The 21,126-nt window shown below is 41.0% G+C and overlaps 4 protein-coding genes across 4 annotated transcripts; 1 reads left to right on the top strand and 3 right to left on the bottom strand.

Annotated features, from left to right (window-relative positions):
• Positions 1-694: 694 nt before the first annotated feature.
• Positions 695-5,853, bottom strand: prpf19 (pre-mRNA processing factor 19). The gene is made up of 16 exons (XM_026358627.1): positions 5,667-5,853; positions 5,339-5,488; positions 4,647-4,723; positions 4,257-4,398; positions 4,033-4,106; positions 3,866-3,931; positions 3,718-3,759; positions 3,504-3,578; positions 3,318-3,393; positions 3,103-3,212; positions 2,788-2,943; positions 2,602-2,671; positions 2,334-2,507; positions 2,013-2,095; positions 1,408-1,513; positions 695-1,305 (listed from the first exon to the last, which is right to left on the bottom strand). The coding sequence occupies exons 1-16, from the start codon at positions 5,683-5,685 to the stop codon at positions 1,208-1,210; spliced, it is 1,518 nt and encodes a 505-aa protein (XP_026214412.1). The 5' UTR covers positions 5,686-5,853; the 3' UTR covers positions 695-1,207.
• A 327-nt stretch (positions 5,854-6,180) lies between these two features.
• Positions 6,181-10,361, bottom strand: LOC113160184. Its single transcript, XM_026357278.1, has 11 exons — positions 10,231-10,361; positions 9,799-9,869; positions 9,279-9,293; positions 9,055-9,185; positions 8,839-8,974; positions 8,485-8,769; positions 7,968-8,306; positions 7,689-7,870; positions 7,424-7,525; positions 7,213-7,311; positions 6,181-7,126 (listed from the first exon to the last, which is right to left on the bottom strand). Exons 2-11 carry the CDS (start codon positions 9,848-9,850, stop codon positions 6,905-6,907), a joined length of 1,563 nt encoding a protein of 520 aa, XP_026213063.1. The 5' UTR covers positions 9,851-9,869; positions 10,231-10,361; the 3' UTR covers positions 6,181-6,904.
• Positions 10,362-11,144: 783 nt separating this feature from the next.
• LOC113160070 lies at positions 11,145-16,178 on the top strand. The gene is made up of 7 exons (XM_026357122.2): positions 11,145-11,337; positions 12,671-12,940; positions 13,321-13,620; positions 13,896-14,053; positions 14,171-14,266; positions 14,364-14,408; positions 14,949-16,178. The coding sequence occupies exons 1-7, from the start codon at positions 11,298-11,300 to the stop codon at positions 15,111-15,113; spliced, it is 1,074 nt and encodes a 357-aa protein (XP_026212907.1). The 5' UTR covers positions 11,145-11,297; the 3' UTR covers positions 15,114-16,178.
• Positions 16,179-17,773: 1,595 nt separating this feature from the next.
• On the bottom strand, positions 17,774-21,039 carry LOC113161110 (transmembrane protein 109-like). Its single transcript, XM_026358631.1, has 3 exons — positions 19,997-21,039; positions 18,484-18,586; positions 17,774-18,262 (listed from the first exon to the last, which is right to left on the bottom strand). The coding sequence occupies exons 1-3, from the start codon at positions 20,201-20,203 to the stop codon at positions 17,904-17,906; spliced, it is 669 nt and encodes a 222-aa protein (XP_026214416.1). The 5' UTR covers positions 20,204-21,039; the 3' UTR covers positions 17,774-17,903.
• Positions 21,040-21,126: the final 87 nt, after the last annotated feature.

The following is a 21,126-nucleotide window of genomic DNA, read 5'->3' as shown; positions in this document are numbered from 1 at the left end:
TATAAATGCTGGTTTAAAGAAATCTTTACCCTGAGGGTTTTATCAGTATCGTTACACTGTTATTACCTCGGGCGGTAACAGCAGCTTCAGCTCTTTGAATATGAAACGTGTCTGCTGCAGAGAGGTTTCATTCATTTATGAAAAGCTCAACCTTTTCCCTGCAGTAAAGATCTACTGTGCAAATGTTCATCGTCTTCATGAGGCCTCAAGTAGAAAAAAATGACATTTTACTTTCATCCTGCGTTAGTCTGCTGGTTATTCTTAAGCCAAGCGATTTGTTTCCTTTTGTAAACTTTCTGAAAACAGACACATCACATGACAACTAGCCTGGTGTGACCTGAACCAAAATAATCAAAAGATGCAAATCCTCACACTGGAGAAGCTGATTCATTTTCATAAAGATCCACTTTATAATCCCTATGAATAAAGAATAACCCAGGGAGAAGAGGAACATGTAACACACCATTCCCACATTAACCAAAAATATTCAAACAATGCATACAGCATTCATAGTTTACTATGAACTATAGTGTAATTACTATAGGGTAGTTCTACTAGCTTATGTACATGCAACACAGCAACTGTGTGACCTGGAGAAATGTCTGAAAATGGAGGCAAAGTGCAATGTTTTATTCTTTTCCGGACCCAACAGTTCCCTTAGTCTTAATCTGAAAATGTCCAACAAACACTCATGTTTGGCAATACAAAAGATATTTTATTTAATTGTAAAAGGGTAGAGGTGCAACAGGTAAAATAGCACGTGATAAGAAATGTACAGTTGAGGAAAAAAAAAAGACAATTTAAATGGAACAAATGAAATGGAAATGAAATGAGGGGGATGTGAAACGGCTAAATTTGTCACAGGAAAATTTATCTCACACCTGTTCATCTTCTGTTTAGCTGTACTGTACATCACTACAAATGTATTTCATCTCACCCTATAGATATAGTAAATAAACTGGACTATGTTAAGAAGCAAAGCAGATTGTTGTCACACCATTCACTGTTCCCACCAGTGTCCTACAACACTCTGAAGTTGTATTACAAACAAATTTAGACCCCCCCCCCGTCCTAACACACAAAAAGAAAAATACTACAGTAAAATCAGACATGAATATTACACTGGCTTCTGCATCTCGTTTAATATCATTTTCTATCATGTTTTTTCTTTACTGTCTGCCTCCCAAAAGCTGAATCATTTCACTTCCTACAAACTGTAAAATTTGAGACTTCTGTCCATTCCTGCAGAGGTCAGGAACTTGGCATTTTCTCCGAAGGCCACTCCAGTCACCAGTCCTGAATGATCTGCAATTAAAAAGGGGTAAACAATGTCAACAATATGTTACTTTCTCACAGCAAAAACCATCTGATATACATGGACTGATATAGATGAACCGTGTGCTTCACCTGTGAAGTTCAGAACCTCAGACCACTGTTTGCAGATGTAGACACGGATGTCAGATCCTCCTACAGCCAGGTAGGTACCACTCTGATCAAACACAAGGGACTTCACCTGAAACAGAAACACAACTAAAATTAGATGGAAAGAAAAAACAGCATAATTCTCGGTGAACTGCAGTTTAGCTGTTAGATCCGTTGAGGATTTATCTGTATTAACGTAATGTGTCTGAAAGTTGAGTCATGGCAACTGTGCAGGACTCAACCTTCACACTTCAGGCCACCTCACTGAGATGAATGAGAATTTCCTCCAATATCAACTTGAGGAGCTTTCCAAGCTTACATTTCCCATCACATTGTGTTATTATCTCTTAGCTTCTTAAAAGTCACTGTAGTAATGATATCACATGAAATACATATATTCACTTTCTTGTTGAGAATTAGGTCATTGATAACAATCGTGTCTGTGTGGTAAATACAAAGCCAGAGATTTAGCTGAACTCAGCAAGGAACAGGGAGCATGGCTAACAAAAGTTCTTTCCTGCAAAGTCAAAAATACTATATTTCATCAAACTCCATTATACTGGTGCAATGCAAGACATAACCTTTCTTACCTCATAGTTGTTGTCCAGTGTTATGGTCTTAAAGTTCTTCAGTTTCCTCAGATCCCACAGTTTAAGAGAGCTATCCTGGGCACCTGGAGAATGACATCAGATAATCTCACAGTATTTAAAATGATATAATACACAGTTCCAAATCCATTTAGCACAAAAACAAGGGTGGGTGCTTGTAAGATTTTATTATCTTGGTGTAAAAAATTAATGTAAAAGTTTCTGTTATTCACCAGTGTTTATGCAACTTTACAACACACTGTAACACGTGTGCACATCAAAGATTACATCAATACTATATGAAGCGTCGTTAGCAGTTCTCACCTGTGGCCAGATAGTATCCATTCTCAGAGAAAGCAATGGAGGTGACAGGACCAGAGTGGCCAGGGAAGTTGGCCACATTGGTGCGCTCCTTCAGATCCCAGATCTTGATTTGGGAGTCAGCCGTGCCAGTGCCAAAAATGAGACCATCAGGGTGGAACTGGGCACAGGTGAGAGCTGTAAGAGCAAAAAGAAAACATTAACACCGCACCTAAAGAGGAGTACTTTTATTGAGACCGTCAAGCAAGCAAGTTAACAAAGAGGCACTTACCACAGCCAGCACTTTCATCAGTTACTTTGGTGAGGACTCTACCAGTCTGGATATCAGAAAAGGCCCAGTACTGCAGAATAAAACAACAGTGAAATTAGTGGAACAGAGATGGTTTTGCCGTTACTGCAGAAATTACTTAAAGTAGGGATGCTGGAAGGAATATGGATAAGCTGTGTGCACACACACCTGATCCTCAGAGGAGCTCAGCAGGTAGTCCCCAGTAGCATGTAGGGAGAGTCCAGTGACGCCTGCCTCATGGGCACGCACCACCTGAACACAGTTGCCTCCGGTGACAGACCACACACGGATGGTGGTGTCGGGAGAAGCAGAGAATACCACAGACTAGAGGGGGAAAACAGCAAGGAGAATAACGATCAGCTGTGCAAGTCTTCAAACATATTCTTGTAATAAGTGATATATGACCTGGTTATCAGATAATATTTTACTGATAATTAATTAATTAAATTAATTAATAATTAATTAAAACAAAAACAAAGTTACCTGGGATGGATGGTAAATGACAGAGGTGACCTTCTTGGTATGACCCTTAAGTGTTGCCACAATCTGCTCCTCATTCTTGTCAAACACCACCACATTCTTATCAGCACCACCTAGAAAAATACAGGGATTAATATCAAATAACAGATGCTGCAATTGATATCTACCATGAAAATTAATCACAAAGGCTTTAAAATTGAAAGATGTTGTGAATGTACCGGTGAGAACTTTGTTGGTGTCTGATGGACACAGATCCAGAGCCAGAATACCAGGAACACTGGCACTATGAAGACCCTGAAATCAAGAAACAAGAGCTTGTTGAAATTCCACTAAGAAACTGCCACAACATCTTGACTAAAAGAGGAAGTGGTAATTTATGTAGAGTTAGACAAATTAATTCTTACAGCATGCGAGGCCACTTGGCGATACTTGCTGAGATCCTCGGCTCTAACCAGTTCCTCTGGCACAGTCTTTCCTCTCTGTAGAAGTGCAGCAAAGGTGTTACATGAATATGAAAGCATGTTGCATTGTACCACAATGGTTATAAACATAGGGTGAAACAGTATTCACACAACACTAAGATATTGCAGCAGAAAAGGGTATAACTGCAAAAAATACCTTCTTTCTCTCTGTGGTGAGGATGGTAGCTTTGTCTTGAAGCTGGGAACAGAAAAGATACATACTGAAACACATCTTAGCTATACTAAAGAAAATGGGAAGCTTTCTGCAAAATAATAATTTACAGTAGTAAAAGAACAAAAGTTACCTTCTGGATGATCTCTGGGGTCATTCCCACCTGTTCACTAATCTCCATAGGCTCTCCACCAGCACCCTGAGGGCAAAAATTGACAATGTTAGGAGGATGAATGATAAAGATGCAAATGAGCATTTCTTATCAGACCTTTACACTGGAATTAAAAGTCAATAACTCACTGCTGCAGTTGGCTGAGAGGCAGGAACTGCCTGAGGGGCAACCAATCCAGCTTGAGGTTTGAGTGTGGCAAGAGCTGTAAGAAGGAAATAGAACTGATTAAAAAACTATTCTATGCTTCTATCCTTTTCTATAAAAGCGAATATTGGTGTGGAGCAAGTTCTGGAGAGATGATTATCAGATTAAGTCTCTACTATGTCCTACACACAAACTGCTGTCAACTCACCTTCTCTTGCAGCAGTGACCTCTTTGGTGAGACGAGCGATGACTCTGCAGGCGGCGTCATGTTGATAGAGGGCATGTGACAGTTCCTGGCGAGTAGTCTGCAGCTGCTGCCGCAAGGTGAAGCTGTGCAGCATAACAGCATCCTAGAAGACAAAAAGGTGTGATGGATGATCACACTGTGTGTCTAGTAAAGGAACTTTATATGCTGCTCAGCGAAGTCGGCTATTAATTGACTCCATGAAGAAACATTTCCTTCTGTACAAAGCCAGATTGCCTGTGTTTGGCAATATATTTAAAGAAAGATTCACACAAAGGAACATCATTTCTAGGTAATATTTGCTGCATGAAGGTATTTTTTCTTTGCTTCCCTCACAGTCTCAACGACACTCACCCATTCATCTTGAAGGGACTTGAGAATGGCAGGAATGCTTGTTGCTGATGGTGCCTTTGGTCTAATGGGATGGGACACTAAAAAAATAAAAATAAATAAAAGGCCAGCAGGTTAAAAGCAGTTTCTCATCTTTATTAATTAAGTCAGTCTTGCTTATTTATAGTAAATTTAAGGTTTTCAAAATTAATAAATAATAAAGATCAACAGTGACATAACTTTGAAAAAAACAAAGTTAGCTGCCAGTTTATCAGGTAAAAGAGCCCTGCAATAAATTATCTTTGCTCTCTTTTAACTTTTAGTTTGTTGTTAATAATAATAATAATGGTTTTCATTTTGGTGGTAATAGTGTGTAGTACAGGTGAACGTGCATTATTACACCAGGTGGCATCTTATGGTACCTATTCATTGACATAAATAGGGTAGATGAAATATAAAAATAAAAACTTCTCAACTTGCAGTGCTGCCTCAAACTACAACCTGATAACACGTTTACACAACAAAGATGATCAAATACAAATGAGTTTGAAAAGAAAATGAACAATATAACCTTCATATGGATGTATTACACGGCTCTTATTCATCTACTTATCTATCTATCTAATCTATATCTAGAAATATGTTTAGCTAGGTGTAACTTTACCTTTTAAAGGGGATCTTCGTGTTTATATTCGTATGTGCTCGCAGTGGCTCACCTTTTATATCTACGAGCTGCTCCTCCGACAGAGGTTGACCATTCATCGGGTCTGTCCCATTCTCTGCGATGTACTTCTCGATCAGCCTGCGCTCAAACACCTGGTTGGACACCGGAGAGACACACGGGTGCTCCGGCACCTCGTTGGAGACTAGAAAAAAAACAGATTATATTAACAATAACATAACCACAAACAAGGCCCGTGTTTTACCACAACTAGTAGGCGGCAATGCATGGCCGCTAACGCTAGCTAAACTAGCTACTAGCATTAGCGTGGTGCGTAGCTAACCTACACTGCCTCCGTCATCAGTGCATTCAACTTCACTTACTTGCACAAACCAAAGACATCCTCCCGACGCAGTCCTAAGGATATATCCTAAATATCAAATTTTGCACGCCCTGTAATCTACTAGTTGGTACAGCTGATCTACACTTTAGTTATGTTTTGCTCAAACTGGAAGTAACACGCTGTCCTTTCATTGCCGCTACAAACGCACTTCTTCTTCTACGCTTCTTTCAGACTCAACAAAGCCTCACAGGAGCGCCACTGCCCTCTGCCGCCGGCACAATATCATTGCTCCCACCAATACAAACTCTAGCAAGATTTTAAACCTTAAATCTTTTATACAGTAAATTTTTGACAACAAATTTCCCAGGAATTTATATATAAAGATAAAAATAAAAATCATATTATTCTCATTTTCTTATGGATTTTAAACCACCTTGAACTTTTGCAGTGTGAAGTAAGTTTTTCACTTTTACCACAGATTTACTAAAATAAAAAATGATCGCTGGTTATACCAAAAGCAACAGTATATGAAACAGAATAATCTGATTATCCAGTATATGTTAAAGATACATTTTATTGTCCAAGAGATGACATTTAGACATTACCAAATATCACAAGCAGCAATCCAACCTTTTTTGTCACACAAAAAAAATTGGTAACATTATAATATATACAAAGTTCACAGATTAATAGGCTATTGCAATATTTGGTGAAACACTACATTTCACATAACTGTTACTACAACTGCCTTGAAGGTTAATATACTACAGTACATTATTAAACTGCTAAACTCAGTAAAGTGCAGGACGGACGTTTATCATTATAATTAATTGTTAAAGCAGTGAGAAATGGTCAACGGTGAAAAACACTTCAACTAACTCTATATTACTATACAGTACTTCAAAATTCCCTTTTGCAAACCTTTATATATCTCTAATTTTTATGTAGCCCTAGAGATCATATTACACACACAAACATACACATACAAACACTCAGCAAATACAGTGCAGATTATATTGGTCCTGAGGATCTGGAGGTAGGTAACAGCAGGAGTAACATCAGCCACTATCAAGAAATGGGTAGTATTAGACAGGAAGGCTAATGCTTAACTCATGCTTCAGAAAAAATACCTTAAAAGAATTACATGCAATACTGGTACAGAACTATTAAAATTCAGCTATGATGCAAAAGGCACAGTCTTTCTTTTCCATAATTGCTTCACTCCACCTGAGAATCCAAAACTGTAGTTTCTCCAACTCATTTGCCTTCTCCTCTAATTTATAAGAAGTTCAGTTTTTCCGATGTGTAAACGCTGCAGAATCCAGAGGTGTCCTTGTCTAGTGGTAGTGTGGAAAAGAATTCTTGTGATTTGCTCCACCTTCCTTCTTCGCCATCTTTCTTGATCTGGAACTGAACACAGTCCTCAGAGGAGTGGAGGCAATCTGAAGCACCGGGCACGGAAAAGGAAAGCTGTTTATTTTCCTCATTGGATGGTTCACGCTAGGAAGAAACCAAGACACGTGTTTAAAAAATATTCTATTCTTTGACAGACAAATATTCTCCATTTGAGTGTAGTGCTGTATTACCTGAGTGGTTGAACTATGACTAGGGGAGCTCCTAGCTGTTGGTCTACATGCTTGCTGGTTCTGAGCTCTCGGAGTTCCTCCCATAACCGGTGCATAACCCTGGAAAAACAAATACAAGCACACATGCACAATGCCACTTGCACACTGACACAAAGTTATTTTACCATTTTAAGCAAAAGACAAAACCTGACAATACATTACTCAGCCTTACAGCATGGCTGGGACTGGCTCTTGGGGTCCATTTTCTTGGTGTTCCTGGCTGCGGAGAGGGACTGTAGTAGCTGGAAGGCTCAGATATGGGTTGGCTGTAGTCCTGCACACACACACGCACACACGCACACACACACACACACAGATAAATTCAGTGTTTTGATGATGGTGATGGAGAGTGCTCTCTAATCACACGTTCTCACCATGCCTCTACATGTTGTACTGTGTGTCTGCGTATGATAGCATGGTTCTCCTGGTATCCTCACCTGGATGTTAACCCTCAGGGGGTTGGCTGGTGGTGTGCGGTTTGTTCTGAGGCCAGCGATGATCTGCGACAGGCTGCAGTTCGGGTAGCGCTTCATGAACAAGATGAAACCAGCCAGTGATACAAACATGCCAGATGGTACAGTGATAGATTTAAGAAGTGCTCGCCATCTGCCTCCTTTCTCTGGAGAGTAGACATGCAGAGATGGGACAGATACAGTATCAGGAGGAAGCAAAGAATTTAGATAAAGAAAAACATTCAAACACGTGCTGCTACTCACCGATCACCTGCAACGAGGTGGAGGACACCAGGTTGCCATCGTCATCTCTGATTTCATACACCCCATCGTGTCTTGAGGTCAGCCTTGCTATGACAACCTCATTGACAGTACCGTTTCTGCCCAGCGAGATAAGGCCCCTGTACCGCATGTCGTAGTCTGTTATTTGGCCTTCACGGATCAGCTGCACAGGGCCACGAGGGGGCTTCGGGTCGAAAGGGCCCAGAGAGGATTCATCAGGGTATCGGGTAGGGGTAAAAATGAGGTGGGCATGAGGAATTGGAAGAAAGAGGGGCAGATTTAGAGACTCCTTGGTGAAGCGGGTGACATTAAAGGAGTGCCCTGCATCGTTATGCAGGTTCATGAACAGAGAGAGAGGTGTGGAGAATGAAAGAAATATGAAGGTATGATGGGGAAAGATAAAATATAACCATTACCGCTGACAGGATCCTAAAGTTAAAGCAATTCATTAGTCAGCTTCTTAAAACATCTCGTCCTCTGCTCATTGTTCTCTACTCACCCCGCACAGTGAGGGTGCAGCGGGACAGCACCTTCCCCTGGGCGTCTCTCACAGTGTAGTTGCCTTGGTCTGCTTGCGTCAGTCTCTCGGCCACCCAGACCTTGCCGCCGCGCACCAGCCGGCCCCGCCTCGCATCACTGGTTTCAGGGTCCGTCTGGTTCCAAAGTACGATGGGCATGGCCTCAGGTGGAGCGCCACGAGGGGAAAACTCGAGTAAGGAGCCATTTTCAGGGATGCTGTGCTCAAAGCTCTCCCCGTAGCTTCTGTGGTGGGACTTAATGCATTCTGAAGCAGGACAGAGAAGTTAGGGATTAGGAAAAGAGGCAGGAGACTGATGAGATCAAACCCTCTTACCTGAGACAATCAGACGAACAGTCTCGTAGGTGAATCCGGACAACAGTTTGATTGCATAAAGTCCCTGATCACTGTGAGTCACCTCTTTCAGGACTAACATCTTATCTCTGGTCCACTCGAACCGCGGGTCCTTCACCTGCCGTTGTAAACAGGTTTAGACCATCTGAGCGCAAAGCAACAAAGCACAAGCATGACTACAAGCACATTTCTATTCACCATGGTTTTCTCCAGCAGGATGCGCTTCGGCCCCTCGGGGTTGGGTGTAAAAACCACTGTTCTGGATGTCGAGTACACTGGCAGACGAAACTCTTTCCCGGCACACACCATCTGGACTTCTTCTCTTTCAACTGTCAACGTGGAAAAGAAAGTGAGCATTTGACTCAGGTCATATGTTCTGTGGGTGAAGGATGTGATGTGATGAAATGTGGCTCTTGACTCACCTGGTATGACCCAACCTGCAGGAGAAGACAAAGTCATATGATTAGATATGACAGACCTCACATGCACTGAAACACTGCGATTCAACGTATGTGTATCTGTAAAACACTTAATTAATGCTGTAATTTAGCTTTTTATTTAGATATACAGACACTAAAGTTTCCTGTTTGACCTCTGACTTTGGGAAAGATTATACAGATTATGTGGACCACAATGCATTTATTAACTATTATGAGTTAATTTAATAATAATAATAATAATAATAATAATAATTCATGCATGAAAAAAACTCCAAATAACCACACATGGCTTTTCTCTCACTGTGTCTGTTGTGTGCTCTTGTTTTCACCTGACAGTTGTCACAAATGTGTTTTTCCTGTAGCCGCAACTTATAACTTTTACATGAAGTATTGATAAATCATTAAACAAATAATGAACAGTAAGAGATAACACAAATAATTTATGTAAGCTTTTATTACCGTGCAGAAAAAAGGTGGTTCTAAATTATAGTGGAGTACTTACCCATAGCAAGAGGAAGGGTGAGGAGGGCAGTGAGCAGGACACAGGATGACATTTTCTCCAGATTCTTCCCTCTGCAAAGTGGACAGAGATGAACATGATTGTCATTCATCCCCAGGTCCGCGGGACATGAGCTCATCAATCAACCAGCTACACCAGGGGGAGCACAAAGACAACCGTGGTGATGTCTGTGCACAGCGACAGCCTCCACTACACGGCCTGTTACAAAGCCAGCATCCGCAAAGCATCTATACTGTCACAGACGCATCCACGACGTCCCATCTGTTGTCTGCAGTCATGTCCTCTCAGGTGTCCAACACGTTTCCCAGCCGCTGGACAGCATTTCTCAGCGGCACAGCGGAGCACTAGGCCGCCAGTTTGTCACCGTGCACAAACGATCACACTGGAAACGGCGCATCTATATTTTCAACTCACCTGCAGGATGTGTGGGAGGAAATAAGTCCGGAGCTGAATATTTCTAAATGTTTATATGAATGGGGCTAAGAGGATAACAACGTCCTCTGCAAAGCGCGCATGAGCACAGGCCACCTTCATCTGGGAGCTTGTATCCCCGGCGGCTCCTGCGCAAACTGCGTTGTTTCGCTCTGCTCCTGTGAGTTAATACGTCGTTAGCGCAGGAGAGGGCACAGTTTTAACGTGGGATACTGTTGATTGGCTGTGCCACAAGGTGTTTCTTCCACTTTAGGAATTCACTCATAAAAAAAAAACACCCTATTAGGCAGATACATGGTGTGTGCTTGTAGCTGAAGAGTTAAGATTAAGGTGATGATATTCGGGACAACTCCTACTGGTTCTGGTGGTCAGACCATTTGCTTCATTTATTTCCAGTAGTAACAATAATGGAATCCAAAATGATAGAACAAGCACTAAATGCCTTTTTTGTACATGGATTAATTGATGGTTGTTACATAATTAACTTAATCCTTCATCATCTCCAGTTTATTAAAAGTGTGGGCCAGACTGTCACTCTGGAGAAGGAGCCCTATACTTCTTAATGGCTTATGACTTTTTAAGTGAAAGTTTCCAGATTTCACTTAAAAAAGTACAAATAAAATGGTTTAACCAAGGATATTTTGTGTGTGATGATGGCTATAGAATCAGTTTATAGCTCTACCATCTGAAAATTGGGTCCAAAAACTGAACACATGACCACTTTTCCAGAATGTCTAACTCTAACCGTGACATCACTTGCGCACTTATGACGTCATGTGCAGCCGTAACACAGTAGGATACCGTTCTTAGTTGGCAGTGAGTGACTTCTGTCAGTTTTGCGTAACACCTGTAAATTCCGACAGTCCTCCAATGCATCACTAGTAATTGAATGAAAACGCCCTGCACGGTTTCCTACATAAACACGCTGCACGTCCTGGGTTCCTACTGTGAATTTATCGAGTTAAAGGTCAAAATCTCGATGAACGTTGGCATTTAGGAGCTAGTTGCATGGTCGAACTCGGGCTTTCGACTTCAAACCACGGAAGATAATGATAGTGTTGCTGCTGTTGGGATCCTCTGTTTGTGTGGGTGAGTACTAATAAAAACGACGAATCCTCTTTGTTCAAAACTGCTCGTACGACAGATCAGATAGTAGATAGGTCCCAGCACACAGTGTACGACAGTACATGTGAGGGCTAATAACATTTCACCACAGAAAAGGCGGAACATGCAAATGTAGCCTGTAGTCACGGTTCTCCAGTGTGTGAATGTATGTCAGATGGGCCCTGTTTACTACAACACACAGCCTACAGCTTGTATTATGACTGTTTTGTCAACTAGTCGCCTGCTCCACGTTTGTTCCACGTTGTAAACAAACACTGTAAACAGTCTGAGTGGTTTATCAGTCTGTCAACAGTTTGATAAAGTCGATGCACTGGTTGATCAGACTGTTCCTATCACCTCAGTACAACAATAAACCAAGAGTTTTACAGAAAAAGAAACAGAAAATAAAAATACAATATTAAAAAACTTTATTAATCCCAGAGGGAAACTGTTTTGTCCTGTTACAGTTGCTCTCAACTCAGACGGAAAGAAAAGAACCACAACCAGAACAGATCTACACCCACATTAGTACAGAATAACATCAATGTAGAAAACTCAGTATATATACAGAATACGTCAGCTGGATGAAACTAGGTTAATAAATATAGTCCAGGGTGGAATGACCACAGATATATGACAAGAATTGGTCAGCTCCCCCACCCCTTACAGAGGGGGGAGAGGTTTTACAGTTTGACGGTCACAGGGAGAAAGGATCTCCTGTGGTTCTCTGTGGACCACTTAATGCTGTGTGTGTGTGTGTGTGTGTGTGAAAGTAGTAATTACAGTTCATATTGAATTATCTAAAAAACTTGTGTTGCCCCGTGTGCAAAAACGCTTTGTGTCCCAGTTCAGAATTGAGTCCTGTGGGATTTAAGAATTTGTAGCTTTCGAACAATAATTTTCTTTTGACCGTTACATGTTAGGGAGGGTTGTATTAGTTCATAAAAATATGATTGGTGGGAGTAAATAATTCATCATAGGTAGAGTCAGAAGTCATAGGCCATAGGCTGGACTCACCCTAAAAACTCTGTGTAGTTTTTTTGCCACTGTATGAAAAGCATTAGTAGCAGTAATACAAATATACACTAGTTAGTACATATAATATCGTGATCATATACTGTGATGTATTGTATCACAGTGCATCTATTTAGGCATCACTATATAAGTATATTACCTACAGAGGGACATTTAATTTTAATCAATGCTAAAATGTGCATGTTCAAGTCATTTAAAAAGTCCTGCATGTAGTGGGATCACAAGAAGTCTAGTAATGTCATCATACATTCATACAACTTGTACTGCTTTTTTTCTGCTGTAGGCCTCTCACATGGAGTATCGGAGGACTATGGGACGTCACACAGGATGTACCTGGACCCCAATGTTCACTCCATTGAATTTAAGCCTGTGTACAAATCAGAGGTGACAGTCTTGTGGAAACGTGATGAGCCTCCAGCCAGTTTCGACAGTAGGAAGCATGTGATAGGCTCCTACTATGTGATAAATAATTTAACACAGAGAGACAGTGGCCGCTACATATTGAAAGACAAGAATCAGAGAACACTGTCCACAAAGACCATTGATGTGAAAGGTGAGGATCTTATTCCCTATCTCAGTTTATCTAGTTTGCTTTGTCTTTTTGTCAAGACGCTGTGACTTGATCATTTGGTTTTAAGCATTCAAGTGTAATATTATACTGAGCATTGGTCAAAGTACAGCAAACATCAAATACAAGTATCACTGTCTATGATTACATGGCTAATGGGTGTTATTTAACAGTTGGGAAACCTGAGAGCCTATATGCTTTCTTTAATTAGATGAAAAGATTTATATCACATTTATGCTTGTAGAAAAAAAAGATATATATTTATTTTGTACCATTTCCAGTTTTGCACACAGCTGGCTTCATATATTCACTGTACAGACATTTTAGTTTTTGTGATCCTCTGTCTTGTGCATCTTCTCCTCCAGAAATCACAAGGTTGTATACACTGTATCCTGATGAAGAACTCAGCTTCACCTTTGATTTGCAGCTGAACTCCTGCAACATTTACTTCTTCCCAAAAAATGACCATGAACAGAGCTACTTCATAAGTAGATTAGTTCGTCGTGGCAGGCTGCAGGAGGGCTTGTATCGGTTTGATTGTACAGGGTTTGATCTGCAAAAGCCATGTGGGATTTTCAATAAGGCCGTCCAAATGTCATGCGAGGGACGCTTTGAGATCAGAGACCAGAATGACGACATGGCCTTAGAGGTGGAACTGGTAATAAGTAAGTAGATTATGACTAGCATTATTTTAGCTTCTTGTTTGTTTTTAACCTCAAAACATGTCATAAACCAAAAGAGCGGTCCAATGTCCTCAAGCCAGCAACACCCACTCTGTCCTAAAACCTATGTACCTAATGTCTTGTTCTCTTACACATACTATAACTGTTAATTGTAATCTAAATCTATTATCTATTAACAGTTTTTTTTAGTTTATAGGGCTCGTACATTTGGGAAAGATGATAGATTCCTGACTAACGCACTGATTGACTCATTTCAGAAACACACAAAGACCCACTCTACACGGCTATAGGCGTTACTGGTTTCATTGTTGCACTTATCGGTTGTTGTTGCGTGAAGTGCTGCTGCTGTGGGAAGAGCTCTTCTGAAAAGAACGACTCTGAGACTGCTGCTCAACCTGCTGTGAATTTCCATGAGGTGAATACGATCTGCGTTAAAACGGTTTTCCACTTCGTGTGCTTATACAGTACTGAGAAATCGCATTTCCTGCTGTTGATATCATGTGTACCTTATTTTTTATAATATAAATTGCAGTATAATAGACCTGCTGGACCAGGGCAAGACCAATCCAGTCCACCTACAATGACGCCCTACCCTGTTGTGCCTCCTTATATACCAACTGATCCACTGGTTAGTGCGAGTTTTCTATGTTACCTAACACTTGAGATCTGCATGTTATCCTCTCTCTCTCCACTGCTGATGCGTTATGTGCTGCTTCAATCTGCAGGTACACAACCACTCTACTGGGAATATGCCATCTTCTTATTCTGAGGTAAGTTCACACACGCAAAATAAATAAAAATACAATAGTGTTAAAAATTTTTATTTATCAACCGTGTTGGTCGTAATTTTGAGTCTCAAAACACAAACGTTTTCTGACATTTCCAAAAAATACACAAGTGGTTGACATTAGATGACACGCCCTCTCCAACGTACAGTGTTGTACATGATTATCTGTTTAACTTTGGTTCTTCAGTTGCCACTTGATGTAGCCACTCAACGACTCACTGTTAATACTGTCACTCCAATTGTTCTTAGGTAGGTTTGTCTTGATGCAATAGGAGAAACTTGCTCACAGTGATTTTAGCTCTCGTCTTTCAATTGTTCCAACATTTGCAGTTTTTGAGAAATTCATAAATAAAGGCCATGTTGCCTAGCAACACACAGAGCTGCTGTTCATAAAACAGTCTCCCTAATGTCCTTTAATTAGGAGCTCTTATATCTAATGTTATCGTGTTAGATTTGTCTTCAATCTAAGTGTCTGAGTCTGCTTGTGATAATGCTGGTGACATTTCTGCCCTTTAATCTCCAGGTTTCAGCTCCAGCTGAGAAGCCGGATGCTGCAACTGCTCCTCTCTGCTCTGACATTGAGCCACGGTTTGAACTAAAGGGGGTGACCTTTCCCTCTTTTTTCCCACTCAGTTCAGACTCAGGTTACTGTGATGTTTATACCTCAGACAAACTCAACTTTAAATAATAGCATTGGATTATAATCATTCGTGCAAACTCATGCATTACTGTGACAAAGTGTGTGTTGTGACATCAAATATATAAATGGGGAAATGTGCTTATTTACCAACAGCTGCCTGTCAGTTGGTTTTACTCAAGAAATTAATATGCAGTTTTTATGGGACCTACATTGAAAGACACTTCGACTCCTCATGCATGTACAATATCCACATGCAATATCCAAAGGCATGTGTGATGAGCAGGCCATTACACTTTGTACGCAACGATCACAAGGTCGAACCCAAAGGTGAAAGGGGAATTTTCAACACAAACCATTTACTCTGAATTTAGAGTTTGCATTATTTGCAGTAGCTCAGGTGTCTTACTATCAGGTTACAGTTCTTAGTGAATTCCATTCCTATTCCTGCAACTGTGTTAGAAATACAGACTGTATTGTGGACCAGCTTTACTGTGACAACATTTTCAGGGAAGACACAAAACTAAGAGTAGCCTCATAATTTTAAAGATGTCTGTATAAAAAAGTGGCAGACAGTAAATAGTTATTATATACACATTTTCAGTGAACTAGGTGAGTCACACATATGGACATCCAAATGTTTTTAAAATATATTGTAGGGATTTGATCATTATGAAAATATCACAAGCACCAGTTGCCTTTTTCTTGTGCTAACTTTCACCAGGGAGTGGCACAGTGGCATTAAGACACCTCTGGACTGCACTCATGCACTGTGCCTTAAGTGCAGTACAAGACAGTACTCAAAAGATATGACTACTGATGCAATATGCTTATTTAATGTCTGTATTTTATCTGTCACTATCATATGTACACTTGAATATAATACATATTTAGCCTTTTTTATTATGACTTCTTCAGTAGATGTCTGTTGTTCATTTTTGAATGTTTTAAAATGCATGTTTTATGTCTGCTGTGTAAATATGAATTGTGAAGTAGTTTTATGTAGGTTTTTTTTAAGCAGTAACTGGAGTCTTATTGTGAACATGATACACTGTATTTGTAGCTTCTTTTTGTAGATATTATATTAGGTCCATTAAAGCTAATGATACTGTGTTATATGGTTTATATTTTTTTTGTCACTTAAAACATACAATATTTGCATGTAGCTCTATGACACAACACAGCACCAGCCACCCAACATGTCACTACACAGCCAAAAGCTCTTCCAAGCAAATAAATTCCTTCCCCTATACAAACTGGTTCCCAGGGCAAACACAACTAAGCACAAGTTAAAAAATGGGTCTTTTGTGTGTTGTAAAGGGAAATACAGAGCAACAAATCTGTCCGGTGTGAGACAATGACCTATACTCTGTAGAAACAGTTACAGTTACTCTCAATGATCCTAAAAATCTACTCATGTTTACCACCTTATGATTTATGTAGAACTAAACACCTACAGTGCAACCTGCATATGTCTCTTCACTTTAGAACTGTGTCATACTGATCTTGGTTTGCAAGACAGTGCTTAATAACACTAAATATCTAAATTTAATATTACACAACTACTTGAAAAAAATATATAATATGTATATAGACTATATTTACAACTCCCAGAACAAGTGCATAGAGGTAGCTGTTGCTTTAAATGATAATGAGCCTTTGATAACCGCACCGCCTTTTCTGCATTCTATGGCACCAAGGTAACAGGTGAATGTGAAAAATGTTTTGAGGAAAAAACTACCTGAAAATCACAGTTAAATCCTGTGACAATGTAACTGGAGCAAACAAACCCCAAGATTTTTTTATTGATTTCCCCTATATACGTTAAATATGAACATTTTTCCAACATCATAACAGTGACAGTATAGGATAAAAAATAACACGTTGCCTCTGTCAGACCCTCATATTAACAACAATGCACGCAGAATCACATTTTCATTGTTCCTGGCATTGGTGATAATGTAGGTAGGCCGTGAAACCTTTCAGTTAGTTTCACTGTGAACTCATATGTGGCCCACTTGGCACTCCCCCACAGCAAAGCGTAGGAGTGAAGTGAGTTTTGCAGGACTAATCATTGTGGCAGTGTTGTTTCACACAAGTTGTGATGATTGCTGGTGCTTCCACATGACTGAGTGTCAGGGAAGCAGCAGGGTGCAGGGGATTGTAGGGGATGTCAACAGATCAGGTCGGGGCTGAAGTAGAAACTGAGACATCAAAGACGTGAACGTCTATTTGATGCTGTATTATTTCAGTTTTAGAGTATGTGCTAATTTTTTATCGAAGACCACCGTCATGTCAGTTTCTGCAAATATTTGACATTCTCATTAATCTCAGACGTACTCTGTATTTAGTGTAACTTAGTGTGTACTAACATGCTAACATTGTAAGTATTACACATTATAAATGTAAAGTACTGTTATAGTGAGGATATTAGCACGCAGATGTAGCTTAAATCACTGCTTTACATAAGTATTGTCTCACAGAGCCTCTGCCAGCATTATAAATTGCTCATCTTGTTTTAAATGAAAAAAAAAAACAAGTAAACTTTAGACAGAATGAGGACAGTTTGTTTTTATCTGGTCCTCGATGTACATTAGTCTACTGCACATTCTTCATAGCTTTGTGTCTCAGACTACTTTTATTTACCATATTGAAGATATTTGGTGGAGTTCGAGTATTTGGACGTTCTCTGAAGTCAAACAAAGAGAAAGTTTGATTATAAATCCCAGAAACTTTATTTCCCACAACAGTTTGAAACACATACAGAAACAATCAATGCTAACTATTTTCTCAACCATTGCCTTTGTCCATCTTAACTAATTCCTCCTCCGCCCTCTCTTGTCACTGTTCTCCTTTCCTCCTCTCTGCTACCTTCAGCCGGCTCTCCAGGGAGTTCAGCCGGTGCTCCACTGCACAAGACTTTTCAGGGTTGGATGTGAGCAGAGTCAACAGGACACACGCCAGCACCAGCCCGGCAAGTCGAACTGCTGTGGTTTCTGCGCTGGCGGTCTTGTCAGTCACCATTAGTCCAAAAAGCCAGAGTGCCAAAACAGTTTTCACAACCCAGAACACCCGCCTCACCACCTCGATCAGCAGACGCAGAATGATGGTCAGCACCCAGTAGCCAATGAGAGCCACCAGACCCCACTGGGCAACTGCTGTTACACCTTCTGGAGTGAAGTGGGGTAGCGTCAGTGCAACTGCAGAGGAACAAAATTCAGTTTAGGTATTTTATTATAAGGAATAAAGCTTGAAAATACCTGTCTGCTAAACAGGAAGAAGCAGAACTAAAGGAGTGGCAGACAGATTGCCCTGCGGGAGAGAGATAGCATAGTTTCACTTGCACTTCATTGCCACAGGTCGTCTCCTAATTCTCTGCATGTAGTGAGATAAACATCCTCCATCTTGGTACGGTACCTACCATCAAATCCCGTGACCCTGAGGATCTCGGTGACGTAAACAGCGATGACGTTTAGGCCACTTGCAGCTCCTTCAGCTAGGAAACGGATCACCATCTCCAGAAACTGTTGCAGTGAGGAGAAATGTTTCACTTTACTCACTCAAACATGGTAACAATGAACAAAGGCAGCATTCATTCTGATCACATTATTAATCATGCACAGAGGATATACGCAGACAACCTCAGCTCCAGCCTCAGTATGACTTATGATGCTGCTGCACAGAACCTGACTGCATTAAAAGGTGAACTCTTACAGACAGTAAGTGCAGATGATCTGCACCTTAAGTAAGAGGAGCTGTCTAGTTGACTTGTGCAAACAACTGTGCATCAGAGTGACAGCTGGACAGCACCCCTCTCTATTCCTGTACAGCCTTTACTCGCCACCCCGCAAATCACACGCAGCACAAATAGGTTCACACACACACAGCACAGCGTCGCCCAGCAAGGTCAAGGGTATAGCTCAAGCAAGTTGGACGTGTATCTTATCTGCACCTGTTGCACTTCACACTGGCACAAACGTAAGGTCTGTCCAGCATGTTGAGAGTGAAGCATGTGTCATAACAAATACATTTAATTCTCTTCTCAGTCATTTAGATAATGATTACATCCTAACATTACAGTCTACTGACAGCTGCTAGTACATTTACATTACATTTACTGTGAGTGACCAGTGGTTTGTTTAACCTTTTAATAATTATTCAATAATAAATAATTATTATTATTTATCCTTTAAAACTGTGTCATGGGAAACAATCCATACAATTAAATTTACATGGAGTGAGTTTCTGTTTCAGTTTGTGACTCATATTTCTCATCCGAGGATCATGCACACACCAGATATTTTGCATTCAGAGCTGAGCCACGTTGAACTATCTCAGCCTACTTATCAGTATTTAAACTGAATGTTATAAGTACGAGCCCTGAAATAGGACAGATTGTGGCCTCACATGCAAATATCATAATGGCCACGGCTTCTTTTAAGTCATGCTCCTACTTTCTGCACTAACTATGCCCTGTCATGAGCTAAATGAGAGGGGACTCTATTTAGGAGACCACGTCAGAGCAGGCTAAATGAAGACACAGAGGAAGTTTCTTACCATGGCCACTGAATAGACGTTCTCCTGACCAAGCAATGACTCAAGAAACAACACTGCACTCTGAGGAAAAGGGAGCAGGATGAAGGCAGGGAGCGTGAAAGGGATGCATGGATATATGAAAGGATCATGGGAGAGAGGAGCATGGAGAGGAAATGTGTGTGACAGATGGAGATGTGGATGTGGAGGGGTGACAGGATGTGGGTTGAAAATTAGTGATCAGGTATAGCACAGCATTGATTAAGCTTAGTGACAAGAGGTATCAGTAAAGTTAGATCTGAGTACGTTCCACTATTCAAAGATGAAGTGAGTGTGAAGCCACTTCACAGCGTAGGAAGGAAACGAGCATGAAGGTCTGATGGAGCACCACCTCTCTGTACCTCAGCAGCTGAGCGTATGGCGCCGGTTCCCACCACCGACTCCGCGTATCGCTGGATCTCCTGGCAGGTTCCCGTGATCAGGGTACGGAGGGTGACCGCCGGTGGGCTCTCCCCCCTCGGCTTGGCCTGCTCGGCTTCATCTCCAGCCCAGCACACCGCCAATCCCAGTACCAGCAGCACATAGATGGTGAGGAAAGACCGAGCCATGGCACATCAACCGCGCCCACAGCCAGACGCACGGAACACCTTTTGTTAGAGATTTGAGAACAATGGGGGAGGAAAAAATTTCTTCTAAAAATAAATGTACGCTGGTTAAACGCTGTGGTTGTGAGCAGATCTGAGCAGTTCGTGTTCAATGACTCAGAGAAGCTTGTAAATCAAAGATTTTAAAAATGGCAGCCGTAGACTACAGAGGGTATGTTGAATTCAGCATGCTTCACTTCAGAAGCGGCAGCAAACGAAAATAACTTATTCAACTTCTGGAATAATAACACAATAAAGAATGCAAATCACCAATTAGCAAAATATCTAGGTAAAAAAAAAAAAGAAGAGTTTAATTTGAAGTTTGGCAGCGCTCCCCAATCCAGGACCGCTCCGATCCGTCAAGGACACTCCAGCATTTACTGAGGCTATATTAGGTAAAGAAGTCGCTGAGGATCAAATCCAACAGGGTAGAGATGTTTGATCATTAGTCAACATGCAGCGGAAACTTCATAAAAAACATACAGTCCATAAATGTCCTCAAAAGTTTTTTCTGTTGCAGCTTTGTGCTGAACAAAAAAAACAACAGAAACAACGTGACGCTGCGCACCACGAGTCTCCTAAAGCCTCTTATTTCAGCTCCGGGCTCCACTACACTCAGGATCTGTGCTCCCTTGTACCCGAGCTTGCATCAAACCCACTGGATTATGTTGCACAACCTTTTTTCTTAAAAAGCTCCCTTGTCGCTGTTCCGGCACGGCACGGCACGGCACTCCCTTCCTTCCAGCGTTTCTAACGACTGCTTAAAGCGCGCACACACGTCTGGATGTTCAGGGAAGGGAAGAGGAGGAGGAAGGGTAGAGGAGGAGGAAGGCGCTCTGCACAGGGATAAACACAGATTTGCACACTGGGAGTTGTGGTTCTACTAC

Source organism: Anabas testudineus, chromosome 10, assembly GCF_900324465.2.
Source record: "Anabas testudineus chromosome 10, fAnaTes1.2, whole genome shotgun sequence".
NCBI classification, from domain to species: Eukaryota; Metazoa; Chordata; class Actinopteri; order Anabantiformes; family Anabantidae; genus Anabas; species Anabas testudineus.
The sequence above is the reverse complement of the archived record's forward strand: the minus strand, read 5'-3'. Positions and strand labels throughout refer to the sequence as shown.